The 18,657-nt window shown below is 38.7% G+C and overlaps 1 protein-coding gene across 2 annotated transcripts in view; it reads left to right on the top strand.

Moving 5' to 3' along the window:
• LOC126272135 (pre-mRNA-splicing factor CWC25 homolog) overlaps positions 1-6,264 on the top strand; it is a 30,379-nt gene extending 24,115 nt beyond the window's left edge. The window contains exons 3-7 of one of the 2 annotated variants that reach the window (XM_049974742.1): positions 1,816-1,988; positions 2,067-2,227; positions 2,426-2,716; positions 5,587-5,867; positions 6,030-6,264. In XM_049974742.1, coding sequence (XP_049830699.1) covers positions 1,816-1,988; positions 2,067-2,227; positions 2,426-2,716; positions 5,587-5,867; positions 6,030-6,144 — 1,021 coding nt within the window. In that variant the 3' untranslated portion in view covers positions 6,145-6,264. The remainder of the gene's footprint in view (positions 1-1,815; positions 1,989-2,066; positions 2,228-2,425; positions 2,717-5,586; positions 5,868-6,029) is intronic. The other variant, XM_049974743.1, reaches the window with a different exon arrangement.
• The last annotated feature ends 12,393 nt before the right edge of the window (positions 6,265-18,657 follow it).

The following is an 18,657-nucleotide window of genomic DNA, read 5'->3' as shown; positions in this document are numbered from 1 at the left end:
TCGCAACAGCTGTATAGAACCCCAAAGCTAACTTGGTTGTTTACAATATTTTTACAAAATTTATGTAGACAATAACAGTAATATTATATTGGCTACAGATCACAAGAGTCACTAAAGTTATGTAGAACACTAATATATATGTATACTATTAATATAGTAACGTAATGCACTTGAAATAATGTTAAAACTCAAAACTTGTTGACCTAAACAATTAGGCCTAAGATCACATATGCGCACATACGTTTTGAAAACAGATAAAAGATGGAACTTAAAACCTTTAGTTCCTTAGTTCCCCAAGTAGATGTGGTAGTACTAAATATATGTATAAGAAAAACAACCTAGATTCTTCACTTAATACTTACACAAATGTCTTAAATTTGTATGTAAACCTACTTATAAAGCACATGGGGGAAACCAGCCTTTAGGTGCTGCTTCTTCTTCTTTTTCTTCTTCTTCTTGTGTGTGTGTGTGTGTGTGTGTGTGTGTGTGTGTGTGTGTGTGTGTGTGTAAATAGGCTCTAATTAATTTCCTTGTGGTGTAATATTAACTTCATTGACAGAGGTCACTATTCAAGCGTGTATAGTCTGCATCAGGGCTGCCAACTATATACAGAGCAACTATGATTAGAGGAACTCAGTTCCAGGTCAGAAAGTGTCAATTAACAATTTAAATAAAAACACAAGTATGCAGGATGTATGTGCATTGCCAGTATTCTGGTGCTGAATACCTCATGGTTAATACTGTACTCTGAATGTTTGTTGAATAACTCATACTTTATTGCTAATAGCATTGTTTGTGGGTTTGGGTGGGAAACACTTGGATATGAACTATGCTCTCGGTGCAACAATATGCCATCAGTACATTTTCTGAAAACACAACCACCCGTTGAATGGGAAGCAAAGACAGCCCCAAAGTAGGCAAGCAGATAAATTTGTATGGTGGCCAAATATATTTGGTAGGTAACAATTAAGTCCAGATTACAGCCCGGGAAAAGTGCTGGCAGATGTATTGTACCATACCATGACTAGCAACCTTGCAGGACATATGCGTAATTATATTGAGTGATAAATTGATGTGTCCAGCAGGATTACTAAATCAAGGAACATAATACCTACTGCCACATGCTTGTAACATTACGGCCATAAGTTAATTCGTAATTACTTACATGCATGTCTGAAAGAACAGACATTGTTCACAATCCACAGCTGCATGAAATATTTTTTGAAATCAATTCACTGACTGCAAATACATTGACATCAGCTGCATAAATCTGCTACCCAAAGTGACATTAAAATTTATGCTGGACTAGGACTCGAACCTGGATTTCCCACTTATCACGAGCAGTCTCTGTAACCATTTCTGCTATACTACACTCTCCCCTATCAACCCAGACTTCCATATGTCATCAGTCTACATCTGTGTATTGTAGCTCAATAAATTCATCTCCTAGTGCTTACAACATTACATGGATTGCCACAACAGGGAGTATGAGGCAAGGAGGAATCAAGACCAGTGTTGTTAATGATTGTTCAAGTCCTTGTGTGGCACAGATTTTTGTGTTACTGTTAGATAGTAGACCTGCACATAAAATGGCTGATATTGAGGAATGCACAGTCAGTGAATTAATTTCGATAAATTAATTTCGATAAATTAATTCACAATGATGGAGGTGTAGACCATTAGTCACTCATTCAGTTCTATTTGAAATGGCAAGGGCAAATGATTCTACACTCATTTTTTGGTGTGTTATGCAGTACAGTAGTAGTGGAGATAACTTAGGAAAGTGTTCCACCTAGTTTGTTGCTTATTTCTCAGGAAGAAAAATGAACATAAACTGGAATGGATGTACAAGAAACCTGGAGAGTTAGTGGACAGAGAAGAGTACCTTCTTGGCAGATCTATTGACAAAACCTTTGAGCAAATTCAGGAGTCTGAAAAAGCAGCAGCATCATCTTCATCGGTAATTGATATTAATCTTGCTGAGAAAGGTAAATCTGATTCTTGTTTTGCTTTATAAATTTTTGAAGCTGATGCAGAGATAGTTAATGTTTTATTTCTCTCGTTAGCAGGTGGTGAACATTCTTCATTTGCTAGTCTCCTTGCACCTCAAGTTGATTTAGCGAGGAAACTACAGGAGGATCCCTTGTTTGCTATTCGAAAGAAAGAGCTTGAAACTCGTAGCCAGATACTAAAAAATCCTGTGAAGCTAAAGAAGCTTCAGCAGCTGGTATTTTGTACTATGTTATATTAATGCTGTATTAATGATAGTGTAAAGGAGGAAAAGGAGATGACACTATTCTTTTGCATTTCTAGCTAAAAGACATCATTACTCACTTTGTACTTGTTTAATCTTTAATAACCTATTTTCCTGTTGTATCACTAAGGTAACACATAGAAGTACTAAAATAAAATTATTTTTATGCAGCTAAGTTCCCGAGGTTCATCAAAACCGAAAAAATTAAAGAAAGAAAAAAAGAAAAAGAAGAAAAGGAAGAAAAATAGTGACAGTGAAGACAGCGATAGTGATATTGATGCTGTTCTTTTAGACAAGTACAAGAAATTGAAAGAGAAGCTTAAAGAAACAGACCTAGCTGTATTGAAAACTATTTGTGTTGATACTGATAAAGACAAAAAACTGTCTTCCAGACCAAAAGATTCCAAGAAAAGAAAACATGACCGAAGTTCAATGGATGAAGAAGACTATCATCAAAAGAAGGTACATATAATGTCTGAGGACAGTAAAGAATAAAATTAAAGCTATATTACCATTGGAGGAATAGAAGAGAGAGAGAAAAGTAGTAATTGAAACAATAAATAAACAAAGTAAAATAAAATGGGAGGGGACATTTAAATTTTCAAACATGCCTCTTGTTGATTGCCTGCATGATTTAGCAAAAGTTTTTTCTTTTTTGAAATAGTGTATGTTTGCATTCTAATGGGAGTTTGTTGTATTATGATATGTTCATATATAGGAAACTTGCCCAGTGTAAAAAATAGAAGAAATAACCATTTCTATTTTTCAGTATTGTTTTGTAAATTCACAGCACTAGAAACTGATTGTTTGCCACACGTAAGTCTTTATAACATTTTAGACAAGTAGCACAATTTTACTATTGTGTACAATGCCAATTCAAATCAAAAGACAGCTTTTGCTGTCCAGTTATTTTTACTCCCAATGTGAATAATATGCAAATTTCCACGACAGTATGTATGGGTGGACTGCATGCAATCTTGAAGGCAATGCAGTAGAAAAGGTATAATTGAAAGGTGAAATTTTTCATTTACTCTAATTCCCCAAGTGCTCTACAATTAATACAAAACTGTACCTAACAAAGATAATGATACAAAATATATAGCACTCCTTTTTCCTGCTGAAGTAGGGAAGTGTATCTTACTCCACTATGAGCTAGGGCATTAAGAAATCTTGGGAAATGAGTTAGCCAATATAATAGCCAAGTAGGCCTGCAGGGAACACAATGTGTCATTCTTCTACAAGTTATTATTGTGCCCATGAGTCATTTGTATGTGTGGTTGAAACAGTAGCTAATAGTGGGGGCTAGTGAGCTGCTTTCAGAGCTACCAGCTGTATGCACCATGTCATCTGTCTCTATGGTCATTCGGACAACACACTTGTCACTCTGACATCACCTTATATGGCAGTGTAATATTTATGCATTGCTTTATACTACAGCAAGGGAAAATTACTCTCCTTCCCCTTTATGATTGTGATGTATGGATCCCCATAACTCCACTCTTAAAACAGTGTAGTTTGTAATCTGGAAGGTGGTAAACCTAGGTGTAGATATGCCTCCTAATTTTTGTTGATGTGACATTTAGTTTGTTCTGGCTTTTAAGATGTTGCATGGTATCTGGACTCCGGCATTTAAGCTAGAAATTCGAGTGTATAGTGGAATAATTAGCTCACCCTTAACAGTCCACATTCTTCTTTTTTAGATTTTTTTCTTAATTTTCTGATTGATTATACTGTATTTTTTGGGATAGAATAATTTTATAATTGTATTAATTTGCTTGTGTAAATGTGTGTCATCACGTTTAGGAACATTTGAAAGAATATTTTAGACTCTTTCATCTATTTTAGTAGCACTTGCAGCTATCAAAATATAGTAGAACAACAAAGATCTTTACTGTTGAGTGCACACAAAAATTTGTCATTATTTTTGTTCAGAAAAAGCGACATGCTTCTCCTGACCTTGTCAAAATGCTGTTGATGAAAAAGAATGCCTAACTCCAGGAGATTAGCACATTTCTGTCTGCTTTATATCTATTACTGCACAACATTATCATAATTTGGATGGCAACCACAGTGTCTTTATTAAATCCTCCCTCTCTGCTATGATCCTTAATGAGATATAGATCTATTACTGACTTTTGTGGTGAAACATTTAATGGAAAGGTTCACATTCCAAATTACCTATAAGAGCTTTGTCCAAAAGATGTATAAAAGCATCTTGATTACCCTTCAGCAAAATAAGATAAAAGCTTTCGTCATTTTGAATAGTTCTTGTGAACTAGTACCAGTCGAGGGCTGTTATTTTGAGGCTGTAATTATAGTCAGTCGTGCTTTGATTAAATAGGATCAATGCTGTACAAAATGTTTCCCACACTTCACAGAGTAACCATCTACGTATGCCACATAGTATCTCAGTAACAAACATGTCAGGCACTGTTGTTTTATTTCTAAACTTGCTTTCCTACCAAGTGTTTCTTACATGTATCCAAATTGTAAACCCAATGGACTCATAACATCAGCATTCTAACTTTCCCAGTCTTAACATGTACAGAATCACTGCCAGCATTCTGTATCAGGTGACTAGTAATTCTAGCAGTTTCTAGGAGATAACAAACTTTTAGGAACAATGAATTGTCACAAAATAACTCTCTGAGAACATCCCACTTCATATAGCTGAACATTCTTTGAATTGAATTTTAATGGTAGGGACCTGGATATTTATTTTGCCTCCAACACCATTGCTTCCATACTGCAAGTATGGCAACTCCAAAGCATATTCACCGTCACTGTTCACCTATTGTTAACTTGTGCGGCTTCACGAGACATTTCATCTTCATTGCTCTTTATCTCTGCCTTCATATTCTATTTGATCTTTTGTTTGGACTTTATTTTCATTTCCTGTAATTTTTTATTGATTTTATTTTCTCTCAATTTTTCCTCAAAATTGTCAGGTACGAACTCTCTCTATCATCTGTAAGTCATTAAACAACCTCATAGTCTGCCGAAAGTTTGTATAACTGGTGTCCTCTGTCTGCTGGCATGTTTCAATGTCATATCGAATTGATGAATTAAAGCCAAATGTCATGCCAAAGGTGACCCCATATTCTATTAGGACACTGGCCATAATGTTGTGGCTGGTCAGTATAGGTGCTACATTTTGCATGTATATACGTTTGAAGGGATTATAACAGCCGGAATGATTTTGAACTGAGAAGCTCCAGTGACACAGGATTTACTTGGTGGGAGCAATTGTCCATTCTTTATAACACCCTGTTTATTGCACATAAAGAGGCTGACAAAAGATTGCAAGTTGGTGATGTTTCCACTTATTACAGGACAGACATCAGGACAGGGACAGAACAGAGCATAATAATCCAAAGACTGATTCAAGGAACCAGCATAAACCAACCTATACAGATAAATACAAGGCTGACAGGAGCTGGAAGAAGCCGGAAAAAAAGAAATTAACTGAGGAAGAAATTGAACGCAGAAGGGCAGAAATGTTAGATAATGCCAAATGGAGGGAACAAGAGCGGGACAAGAACATAGCCAGAAATAAGGCACAGGAAGAATATGAGAAAAAGCAGATGAAAGATTTTGATAAAGATTTTATAAGGTAAAATTGTTTCATAACAAAATATATTCTTTTTAAACTTGATCTTTTGCTTACTAATCTGGGAGTCAATACTTTTCAAATTAATTTTCTTTCTTTCAAATCGCCTCCATATTTTATGATGTGTTTCTCTTACACAAATCTACCAATATATTATTTTCACAGGAAACAACTTTCAATTGCTGCATCCCAAGAGACTGTTGAAGGCCGTATTCGATCAAATATAAACAACATCCAGAGGTCTGGAATGGCAATGGACAAAAATTTTGCTCGAAGGTGATGAATACTGTGTAAGATGAGTCAACAGACTACTGCCTTGTATGCAAGAGTGTGATACAGCCATTGTTAGTTCTTGTGTTGAGTTTTTATTTTAAAAATAAAATTTATGTTTGATATCTTACTAATTGTCACTGAATTCCTTTGTACTGTCCTGATTTTATCATCATCATCATCCTGAGTGTTTTCATCAGCCACATATTGGCTGGAAGGGAACATTCTTTGATTCATTATTGAGTTTAAAATGCAGTTCATTTTGTGCCAAATGATCGCATCCTCAGGCAACTGTTGCAAATGCTGTGCACAATCAACATCCATGAAACCTCATCAGACTGTCATAGATTTATCCTCTGAAAGTATGTAGCATCATGCAAAGCCACCTTCAGGAAGGGGCAGGTCAGAGCAGGACAGGACAGCACAGTACAGCACAGCTGTCTACCCATTTCCTTCCCACTATAGGAAAAAATCTTTTCAAAGCATCTTGCCCAGACAGACCGGCAGACAGATGTATCAGTCCACTATCATATTCAAGAAAGTCAGAAAATATACAGGTGCATATTGATTGTTAGCTAGCGTACCCACACTTCATGAAATCTTAAAACTATTTTGTCATTCAGTCCTCCCACTGCCTCCCCCCCTCCCTCCCCCCACCGTACTCCTCCATCCACTTCTTTAGTTGAGCAGTCAACAAGGCTAACTCCCATGCAGGGATTTTTCTTTGGTGGGAGGACTGGTAGCGAACACAATCAGCCTCATGAGGCCAGGTGAGGAGCTACTCAACCAATTAGTAGTTGTTCTGGGGTCAAGAAACATGACACTCATCAGGAGAGTGCTGTGCGATCATCTACATCAACATAATTTCTGTGCCATTCACAATTATCAAACCACAATTATCAAACCACCTTCAAGCTATTTCTCACAGTTCCAATCTCGAACAACTTGTGGGAAAAATGAACACTTTAACCTTCTGTGTGCACCCTGATTTCTGTTATTTTATTATGATGATCATTTCTCCACGTGCAGGTGGGTGCCAACAAAATGTTTTCACACTCAGAGGAGAAAGTTGGAGATTGAAATTTCATTAAATGAGCCTCCTTCAATGAAAACATCTTGTTTTAATGGTTGACACCTCAATTCGTGTATCATTTTCATGACATTGTCTCCCATATTTTGCGATAATACAAAATGATATTGCATCCAATCATGCCCCAGGCAGAGGATGACATAGCAGTCGGTCGGGCCCAACTGACTGGTGTTGGACCAGGATGGGGAACATTGCTTTTACGTTTACCTTTACTTTTACATTTTACCTTTCCCTCCCTCCCTCACTCCCTCTCTCCCTCTCTCCCTCCCCCAAAGTCTGGCTCAGATCCAATACACTCTCTTGGTATCACACCTGCAAGAACCATGAAAGTCCAGTCCCATCAATTTGAGTCACGAAAACTGCCATAGGCAGAGGCAACTGTCACTTTTAGCTGTACATATATTTGGCTGCCATTATGTTCACCTGCCATAATTTTTTGAACTTAATAGCTGGTCTGGATAGATGGCATTTTACGTGACCTCTTGTGTGGGATGAATGCTTAAGCTTTTTGTGGGAATGGTGCTTGAATATTTACAAAGAACAATTCCATCATCACATTGTGCTTAACTGAACGTATTGCCACCAAATTTGAAGAGTGCTTATCACAGTCTACAGTGCAATCAAAATTAATCAAGGCCATAATCCACTGACTAATTCTACTTTTGTGACCACCCATCACAGCAATATTACCTGCTTCTGTAGCTAGTCTCGTTAGCACTCACCTGTATGTTGGTGCTTGACTCAGAAGGAGACTGTTTGAGTTGCGATGATGGCAGAAGTTTTGCCCAATGGTATACAGCTGGCATGAGGAGGTGGTGCCCTAAGGTTCCTAATCAGTGCGTGTTTTCCCAGTGTCCTGGATTAAATTTCAAACTTCTCTGAAGTGTCTCATGGATTGAGGCCTCATGACACTGTTGACTGTGATCTTTTGGTCGGATGCAAGCATTAAGCTGGGTGAGCCTATTGGTGCTGTTTGAGCAGATTAAGCTATGTGTCAGTAATGGGTTTCATCCTCTCCCTGTACTACTTGAGGTCTCCCAGCTTACAATGCCGTAGAACTCTTTCTTTCTACTGAAGGGTAGTGCTGTGACTTACAACTTTAAATATCCATTCCATCCTCTACCAGTTGCACTAAAAGATAATTTACTAGACTTTTGGAATCTTTCTGTCTTATTTCAATGTAACTTCCCCCCATGAACCATGGACCTTGCCGTTGGTGGGGAGGCTTGTGTGCCTGAGCGATACAGATGGCCGTACCGTAGGTGCAACCACAACGGAGGGGTATCTGTTGAGAGGCCAGACAAACAAGTGGTTCCTGAAGAGGGGCAGCAGCCTTTTCAGTAGTTGCAGGGGCAACAGTCTGGATGATTGACTGATCTGGCCTTGCAACGTTAACCAAAACGGCCTTGCTATGCTGGTACTGCGAACAGCTGAAAGCAAGGGGAAACTACAGCCATAATTTTTCCCAAGGACATGCAGCTTTACTGTATGCTTAAATGATGATGGCGTTCTCTTGGGTAAAATATTCCAGAGGTAAAGTAGTCCCCCATTCGGATCTCCGGGTGGGGACTACTCAGGAGGACGTCGTTATCAGGAGAAAGAAAACTGGCGTTCTACGGATCGGAGCGTGGAAAGTCATATCCCTTAATTGGGCAGGTAGATTAGAAAATTTAAAAAGGGAAATGAATAGGTTAAAGTTAGATATAGTGGGAATTAGTGAAGTTCGGTGGCAGGAGGAACAAGACTTTTGGTCAGGTGAATACAGGGTTATAAATACAAAATCAAATAGGGGTAATGCAGGAGTAGGTTTAATAATGAATAAAAAAATAGGAGTGCAGGTAAGCTACTACAAACAGCATAGCGAACGCATTATTGTGGCCAAGATAGACACAAAGCCCATGCCTACTACAGTAGTACAAGTTTATATGCCAACTTGCTCTGCAGATGATGAAGAAATTGATGAAATGTATGATGAGATAAAAGAAATTATTCAGGTAGTGAAGGGAGACGAAAATGTAATAGTCATGGGTGACTGGAATTCGTCAGTAGGAAAAGGGAGAGAAGGAAACATAGTAGGTGATTATGGATTGGGGCTAAGAAATGTAGGAGGAAGCCTTCTGGTAGAATTTTGCACAGAGCATAACTTAATCATAGCTAACACTTGGTTCAAGAATCATAAAAGATGGTTGTATACATGTAAGAACCCTAGAGATACTAAAAGGTATCAGATAGATTATATAATGGTAAGACAGAGATTTAGGAATCAGGTTTTAAATTGTAGGACATTTCCAGGGGCAGATGTGGACTCTGACCACAATGTATTGGTTATGACCTGTAGGTTGAAACTGAAGAAACTGCAAAAAGGTGAAGGACATGGGATCTGGATGAGATGCAAGAACCAGAGGTTGTACAGAGTTTCAAGGAGAGCATAAGGGAACAATTGACAGGAATGGGGGAAAGAAACACAGTAGAAGGAGAAGAATGGGTAGCTCTGAGGGATGAAGTAGTGAAGGCAGCAGAGGATAAAGTAGGTAAAAAGACGAGGGCTGCTAGAAATCCTTGGGTAACAGAAGAAATATTGAATTTAATTGATGAAAGGAGAAAATATAAAAATGCAGTAAATGAAGCAGGCAAAAAGGAATACAAACGTCTCAAAAATGAGATCGACAGGAAGTGCAAAATGGCTAAGCAGGATGGCTAGAGGACAAATGTAAGGATGTAGAAGCTTATCTCACTAGGGGTAAGATAGATACTGCCTACAGGAAAATTAAAGAGACCTTTGGAGAGAAGAGAACCACGTGTATGAATATCAAGAGCTCAGATGGCAACCCAGTTCTAAGCAAAGAAGGGAAGGCAGAAAGGTGGAAGGAGTATATAGAAGGTTTATACAAGGGCGATGTACTTGAGGACAATATTATGGAAATGGAAGAGGATGTAGATGAAGACGAAATGGGAGATAAGATACTGCGTGAACAGTTTGACAGAGCACTGAAAGACCTGAGTCGAAACAAGGCCCCGGAAGTAGACAACATTCCATTAGAACTACTGACGGCCTCGGGAGAGCCAGTCCTGACAAAACAATACCATCTGGTGAGCAAGATGTATGAGACAGGCGAAATACTGTCAGACTTCAAGAAGAATATAATAATTCCAATCCCAAAGAAAACAGGTGTTGAAAGATTTGAAAATTACCGAACAATCAGTTTAATAAGCCACAGCTGCAAAATACTAATGTGAATTCTTTACAGATAAATGGAAAAACTAGTAGAAGCCAACCTTGGGGAAGATCAGTTTGGATTCCGTAGAAATATTGGAACACGTGAGGCAATACTGACCCTACGACTTATCTTAGAAGAAAGATTAAGGAAAGGCAAACCTACATTTCTAGCATTTGTAGACTTAGAGAAAGCTTTTGACAATGTTGACTGGAATACTCTCTTTCAAATTCTGAAGGTGGCAGGGGTACAATACAGGGAGCAAAAGGCTATTTACAATTTGTACAGAAACCAGATGGCAGTTATTAGAGTCGAGGGGCATGAAAGGGAAGCAGTGGTTGGGAAAGGAGTGAGACAGGGTTGTAGCCTCTCCCCGATGTTATTCAATCTCTATATTGAGCAAGCAGTAAAGGAAACAAAAGAAAAATTTGATGTAGATATTAAAATTCATGGAGAAGAAGTAAAAACTTTGAGGTTCGCCGATGACATTGTAATTCTGTCAGAGACGGCAAAGGACTTGGAAGAGCAGTTGAACGGAATGGACAGTGTCTTGAAAGGAGGGTATAAGATGATCATCAACAAAAGCAAAACGAGGATAATGGAATGTAGTCAAATTAAATCGGGTGATGCTGAGGGAAAGTAGTAAAGGAGTTTTGTTATTTAGGAAGTAAAATAACTGATGATGGTCGAAGTAGAGAGGATATAAAATGTAGACTGGCAATGGCAAGGAAAGCGTTTCTGAAGAAGAGAAATTTGTTAACATCGAATATAGATTTATGTATTAGGAAGTCGTTTCTGAAAGTATTTGTTTGGAGTGTAGCCATGTATGGAAGTGAAACATGGACGATAACTAGTTTGGAAAAGAAGAGAATAGAAGCTTTCGAAATGTGGTGCTACAGAAGAATGCTGAAGATAAGGTGGATAGATCACGTAACTAATGAGGAGGTATTGAATAGGATTGGGGAGAAGAGAAGTTTGTGGCACAACTTGACTAGAAGAAGGGACCGGTTCGTAGGACATGTTTTGAGGCATCAAGGGATCACAAATTTAGCATTGGAGGGCAGCGTGGAGGGTAAAAATCGTAGAGGGAGACCAAGAGATGAATACACTAAGCAGATTCAGAAGGATGTAGGTTGCAGTAGGTACTGGGAGATGAAGAAGCTTGCACAGGATAGAGTAGCATGGAGAGCTGCATCAAACCAGTCTCAGGACTGAAGACAACAACAACAACAAAGTTATGGCTCATTATAAAGTGTCTGGTCGGCAGTTGATCTGAATGAAACATCAGAGTATTTGGCTTTATGTATCTTGCTGCACAGACTCCAATGAACAGGGTATACCATCACATGAATTAGCTCATTTTGAACAAGTTTGGACTGGTTAAGATGGTTACATACTTGATTTTCTATGTATGCTGTTGTCTCCTCTATGTTGCTCTGTACTCCCATGCAAAATTAAATTTTTGATTGCTAGTAATTTTGTGTAATGAAGAAACCCATTTTAAAACAATATGACTTTTTCGTTTTGTATCTTTGTTCTCTTTCTGAAGTTTCCTATCAATCAGTTAATTATTTTCAACAAAATTTTTCTGTAGCATCGTATATCGTATGAAGCACTTGTGGTAAATTTTTGCATTTTTGTGGGGGCCCATTTCTTTCAGGTGCTTTCTATTTTTTGTTGAATAAATCTGTACCCTTGCTCAAAAGGAGATCAGGGATCCAAGTTGGAGGACATAGGGCAACAAAAACAAAATGATGATATTTATCATCATTATTATTATTTTTTTAATGATGAGGAATATACCAATCAGGAATGTGTCAGTTCATTGCAACAACTGTTGTCCAGTTTCCCTTTGAACTAAACAGTCTCATTGAGTGATTCTTTTTCTTGGATAATATGGCTCTACAGTCTGGAACCCAACTTCTCACTGTAAATTTGGACAAAATCGGTGATGACTGGTAGGTGCTGTTCTCTTGTGAGCAGGCAGTGATCACAAATAAAATTGACTTTAATTTTCTCCATACTGTAGTTAGATTTGGTATTCCCTCCAACTTTAAAAACAATTGAGATATGTCAACTGTATTTAGTACAAACCAACGTACACCTAAAATGAACCAAACATAAAGTAGTCAGCGATCACATTTTTCACTGCAAACCCTTCAAATGTTGTGCTACAGAGTACTTGGAAATTAATTACCACATCAGCTACAACACATTTTGGAAAAATAAACACTTCATCAGCAAGCTGTGATATGAAACTATAAGATACGAAAAAGCTCAATTTTACATGCCGATTATTTTCCTCAGGACCTAGTGGGAGATATAAACAGTAGTGAAGAGGATGTGAAACATGTCATTTTTGATTTTTTAAAGGAAAAGGAGAACTTGTACAAAAAACTGACTGTAGCAGCTTCATTTACATACAATATTTTGTACAGTTTAATGAGTTCTTACTGTTTACAGCAAAAAGATAGGAAAACGGATTTTTCTCCTGTTATGTTATCAGCCGTTTCTTGGGGATAGCTCGTTATTTTCCTGTGTGGTCTTTTCTGTTACTGCTGCTCATTATATATTTCTTACTTTTACAGTGCCTCCAGTAACTGTTTATTTGTAGGTAAGGCGAGCAGCTAAAATGCACAATTAATGAAGCAAAAAAAACGTATCTGCTCGCATTGAGCTTAAAACACAACTGTTTACTCCATTTTAATATGGCAGACATCGCGCATGCACGCTTTATTTTGCAGCATGGATTTCAGATGAATTTCCATTCCGCATATTCTCTATTCTGTGGTACAGCTCCAGCCTCAGAGGACGGCAGAGTCAGCAACATCAGAAGTTTATCGTTGTTACACAGGATGTATATATCATTTAGTTTAATGGTATTTTCACTTACTTATGAGGAGAAGTGAATAGTTGCTCATTATTTTGCTGTTTTTAGTAGTACTATTTAGTTTTCGTTTGTGCTGAGTGATTTAGTTTTTGTTTGTGCTGAGTGAGTTCAGTTTCCTGGGTTTGGGTTACATTACGTGTGCTTTGGACAATAATTGATTTAAGTGGTAGATAGTGATTGCGTCTGTTGTGTGTGGGTGCTGCGGGAATTTGCCACTATCTGCCCATAAGCTGTGTTGATTACGGTCGGCGGGCTCCATGCTGCTGCAGTGGGCTGGGGTGACACTGGGTCATCTCAGGCAAATGTTTTTGCAGCTCCTTTACACACTGAAGCGCCAAAGAAACTGGTATAGGCAAGCGAACGAGCTATATAAACAACATGCGTATTCAAATACAGAGAATGTAAACAGGCAGAATACGCCGCTGCGGCCGGCAATGCCTATATAAGTCAACAAGTCTCTGACGTAGTTGTTAGATCGGTTACTGCTGCTACAATGGCAGGTTATCAAGATTTAAGTGAGTTTCAACGTGGACTTATAGTCAGTGCATGAGCGACGGGACACAGCATCTCCTAGGTAGCGATGAAGTGAGGATTTTCCCATACGACCATTTCACGAGTGTGCCATGAATATGAGGAATCCGGTGAAACGCCACATCGTGTTGCGGCACTCTTACGTAGCTGCAGGGGCCCTATACGATATTAGGCATGTGTGCCAATTTCTTTGGCTCTTCAGTAGAGTAAGCTGAATCATCCGCCTTGTTTTCCCTAACTCCGAGGATTCGGCGATGTTTACCTTGTGGGAAAACCTATTCACGCAACCTCTCACAATATTTCTTATAAAATATTTGATACTGCATGTGAGAAGTGTACCGAATAGTAATTACTATGCATAGAGGTATTTAGAAAGTTTATTTCATATAAAAACAAAACTGAAATGCAATTTTGCAGGGCCTTAGAAATGTAGGCGTAGAATTAGTGTGACAGTTTGTATGTATTGAATGGAATGTGGTGAGAACTGGGTACCATTGCCTTCAGTTACGAATGTTATGCAGTAACAACCTGTGCCTGTATATTAGTTTTTACCCATACATAGGCACTTTAAGAAATGCAGCATTTTTGTCGTACAGAGGGGGAGGGAGGTGTATAGTTTCATGTTACAGTGAAACGAATTTTTGTTAATAGTTTTATCTATCATCAAACCAGTATTCATTTTGTGTATTTCATGGTAGGTTTGTTGCTTGTCGAGTTGTAAAAGGTCGTGTTACTTGGCAGGTTACCTAATAATGACCAATCCGCTATAAAAATACAGCAGTTATCACTCGTACAGTGCCTATATAAGAAACGGGGTGAAGTATTATTCAGTTTGTGTGTATATGTTTATGATAACGACGTATAATACATCACAATTATTGCTCTCCACTTTGCCAGCTGCGAAAATACCTCAGGAATCTAAACATTTTGTGATGAACTGCTTGAGCAGTTTTCGACTGAGGGAATAAACGTAATTGTATACAATTGGTTTCATGTTTATAACTACTTTTATTAACGTACATTTACAGTTACACAATTGAGCACCAAGTTCTGGTGCCAAGTTGTCCTTCGGGCAATTTATGACCCATCTTTTTCTTCGTTCGGGATCACTTGGAAATCTAAACATTTGCAATAGTACGTTTCACAGCTGAGTGGTCACCCATTTTCAAGACAAATTTTTTAATACATTTAATTAGCAGTCTGAATTCAAGGTGTGACTTATATGTAAATAAGTTTGACTATCCTATACTTTCGTGAGAACTTGGCGGGTAGGCCAGCTCAGGTTATAGGAGTCTTACTGGAGCCTATAGCATCACCAGGGATCCTTGACGCCACTGCGTCTTCAGATTTGCAGTTCTCGGGCAGTTGGCGTTCACCTCACAGTGACAGGCAAGTAGTTGTGGTGTTGTGAACCTCTGGGCAGATGGCGAGGTTGGATACCGGCCTCATGGTTGTCCCCTTACGTTTTAAAAACAAGCTGGAAGTATTGCCTACTGCCGAAAGTACATCTGAGCCAGCATGGGAAGCCTCGCTTGTTGGGACTGTGGCTGATCTTTCTGAGAGGTCTGGACAAGCACAGAGGGTGGGACTGCTTATCATTGGAAGCTCCAGTGCTAGGAAAATAGAGAAAATGTCGGGAAGGAAGGCCAGTATCCACTCTATTTGGCTGCCACAAGGTCCTCGTCAGAGATGTGAAGACTCTGCTGACAGTGACTGAGCACACTGGGTGCACATGACTGCAAATCGTGGCTCATGGCGGCACGAATGACCTCTGCTGCCTGGTTTCTGCTTGTTTTGGTGGACAACTAATCTCGCCCGAGGTGTAGAAGCAGAGCTATCTTTTGCAGTACCGTTCCCAGAACCGGTGGTGGTCGTCTGGTTTGGAGCAGAGTGAAAGGTCTAAACCAGAAGATCAGACAATTCTGTGATGGTGTCTGATGCAAATTTCTGGACCACTGCTCTCGGGTTATAGTGTACCCATATCAATAAGTAATAATAATATTTTTTGCAAGTGAAATGAGATACATAAAAACTATAAAAAAGTCATGTGACTGTGTGTTTTACCCGAACAATTGTGAAAATTAAAAGTTAAAAAAAAAACAAAGACAGTAATTATATATTTGAAAAATAAATGATATCACTGTATTGGCATATGTTCATCTGCGGGCTTCAACCGATTTATGTATGTAAAGATCTCTCTCTCTCTCTCTCTCTCTCTCTCTCTCTCTCTCTCTCTCTTTGTGGTTGTCTTCCGAAGCTTTATCACGTATAATGCTTATCCAGGTCTGTAATGTAATGCAATGTAATTTACCAAGCTGATGTGAAATAGATAACAAATTAAAATGTCAACTGAGTTTTACCTATAGAAGTGTTAAATCTATGTAAAAAATGTCAGGTTTCAGAATGATAGCATTGTCTGCAGCAGAGTGCAAACAGCATCGCTGGTGCGCTGCAGTCCGCCGCCATTAAGATGGCCACACACGTGACTGCACGCTTGACAAGCAGAGACAGAGAGAGGAGGAGGAGAAGAAGAAGAAATGTGATATGTAGAGTAGAGAGTGTTTAAAGAAATGAACACATTATTCCCATGTTGACTATTCGGGGTTGACATGATATGCAAACTATCTCATAGTACTGTTGATTTTCTTCTCTTTCTCTATGTAATTTGACCTACAGTACAGTACAACCTTTGTAAAGAATGTAATTTAAAAGAACCAAATGAAAATTAAATCAAGCCAGATCACTGACATATGCTTGCACAAGCATCCCTATTCTCGGTACACATGCTCAAGCATACACACGCCTGAACGTTTGTACAAATTCGCCTAATCGAAATTCGATCAGCATCAAGTTGCTTATACAGTCCTGTTGCTTGCGCATATTTACCCTACATACTCTCAAGTACGCTTGGGGGAGCACGCTTGCGCAAGCGTGCTTGTCAAGCATGTAGTTATGTGTGGGGTGCCGTTACGCGACACATTTAAAATTTACATTATTGATTTACTAGAGCGTTAGTATCGGTGCTAATTGTTTAATAATTTTTCTTCCAGCGAAACTGGAGACCTGGACCAGGCAGTTTTACTGGCGAATTTGTCACACATTTTAACGTGGTGATGATGAACTCCCACACTCTTTGACAGAATATAGGGGAACAATGCGGGAGATCCGCACCGCCATACTAGGCAAGGTCCTAATGGAGATGGTTTGCCATTGCCTTCCACCGACTATAATGGGGATGAATGGTGATGAAGACGACACAACAAAACCGAGTCATCTCGAGGCAGGTGAAAATCCCTGACCCCACCGGGAATCGAACCCGGGACCCCGTGCTCGGAAAGCGAGAACGCTACCACCAGACCACGAGCAGCGGACCCATTTTAAGGTATTGTGGCAACAATGATTACCAAAGTTGTCGTCCTTTAGATGGAGTACAGGCCAGGGCATAAGTCTACACATTTTAAAGTATTGTGCAGAATTATGACCTGTCCTGTACTCCATCTAAAGGACAACTTTGGTAATCATTGTTGCCACAATCGCGTTGTGGGCACTGATACCAGTTTCGATGTGGACATTTTCAGAGGACAGTTCTATTTGTTGCCATTGGATCCAACATATTTCCATCATGAGTCGTGTTCGTAACTATCTGTTCTAAGTAGTTTTCAGAGAAGGCATTTAGTAAAGTTTCACAGGATCTCTTATCAAGGTGACCACTAACGAAGCTGTAATTTTGCCAATTGATTGTTAGATGATTAAAGTCTCCACCGATTATTACAATATGATTGGGGAACTTACGTACAAGTGAACTGATGTTTTTTTGTAAAGTTATCGATTAGAACAGGAGATGAGTGTGATGAGCGATAGAAGGATCCAATTATCATTTTACACCTACCTCTGGTGCTGAATCTTACCCAAACAATATCACATGCAGCTTCAATTTCTATCTTGAGGGATTTGAGCTTCTTGTCTACCGCAACAAAAACACCACCTCTTTTTCCCATTTACCTGTCCTTTCGATATACACGTAAATTTTTCCCAAAAATCTCAATGTTATCAATTTAAAGCTTCAATTAGCTTCCTGTACCTAGTACATATTATGGAACTTCACTACCTTTCATGAGCTCTTCAAACTCTGGCGCTTTGTTGCGAACACTTCTGCAGTTTACCATTATGATTTTAATACTTTCACCTATGGTAGGCATTTCTTTTGATCTTACACTGAGACTTCCGGGTTTCCTATAGCTATCATTATTTGGATTGGATGGAGAGTCGCCTAATCTAAAGAAAACCCTGTGTGCACCCCACACACATACGTATTAATATCAGCGCGTATTGTTAAATAATTTTTCTTCTAGCGAAGCTGGAGACTGGGACCAGATAATTTTGTTGATGAATTTGTCAGTCACTTTAAGGTATTGTGTAGAATTAGGTCCTGGCCTGTACTACATCTAAACGACGATTACTTTCATTACAAAGAGCGAACATTACATTTGACGTAGCACGTCGAAAAGCAAAATGACAGATAAAAGCCTATTCATTTTCACGATTAATGATAAATGTGCATTTGGTTGTGCTTTAATGTGTTCGTAAGGTATCGATCTATGAGGCTTACAAATTTATTAGCTTTGCTAGATTATTTTTCCTGTTTCATCAATTGTAGCTGCATACAGACAATTTCACTGAAATAGTAATACTTAGTTAACATAATAATATTTTCAAGGTATATATGAAAATAATTTAATCAGAGTACGGGTACATTAAAATTTGGCACCCAATAACTCAGGGCTCGCGTAAATTACT

This window comes from Schistocerca gregaria, chromosome 5 (assembly GCF_023897955.1).
Source record: "Schistocerca gregaria isolate iqSchGreg1 chromosome 5, iqSchGreg1.2, whole genome shotgun sequence".
Lineage (NCBI taxonomy): Eukaryota > Metazoa > Arthropoda > Insecta > Orthoptera > Acrididae > Schistocerca > Schistocerca gregaria.
The sequence above is the reverse complement of the archived record's forward strand: the minus strand, read 5'-3'. Positions and strand labels throughout refer to the sequence as shown.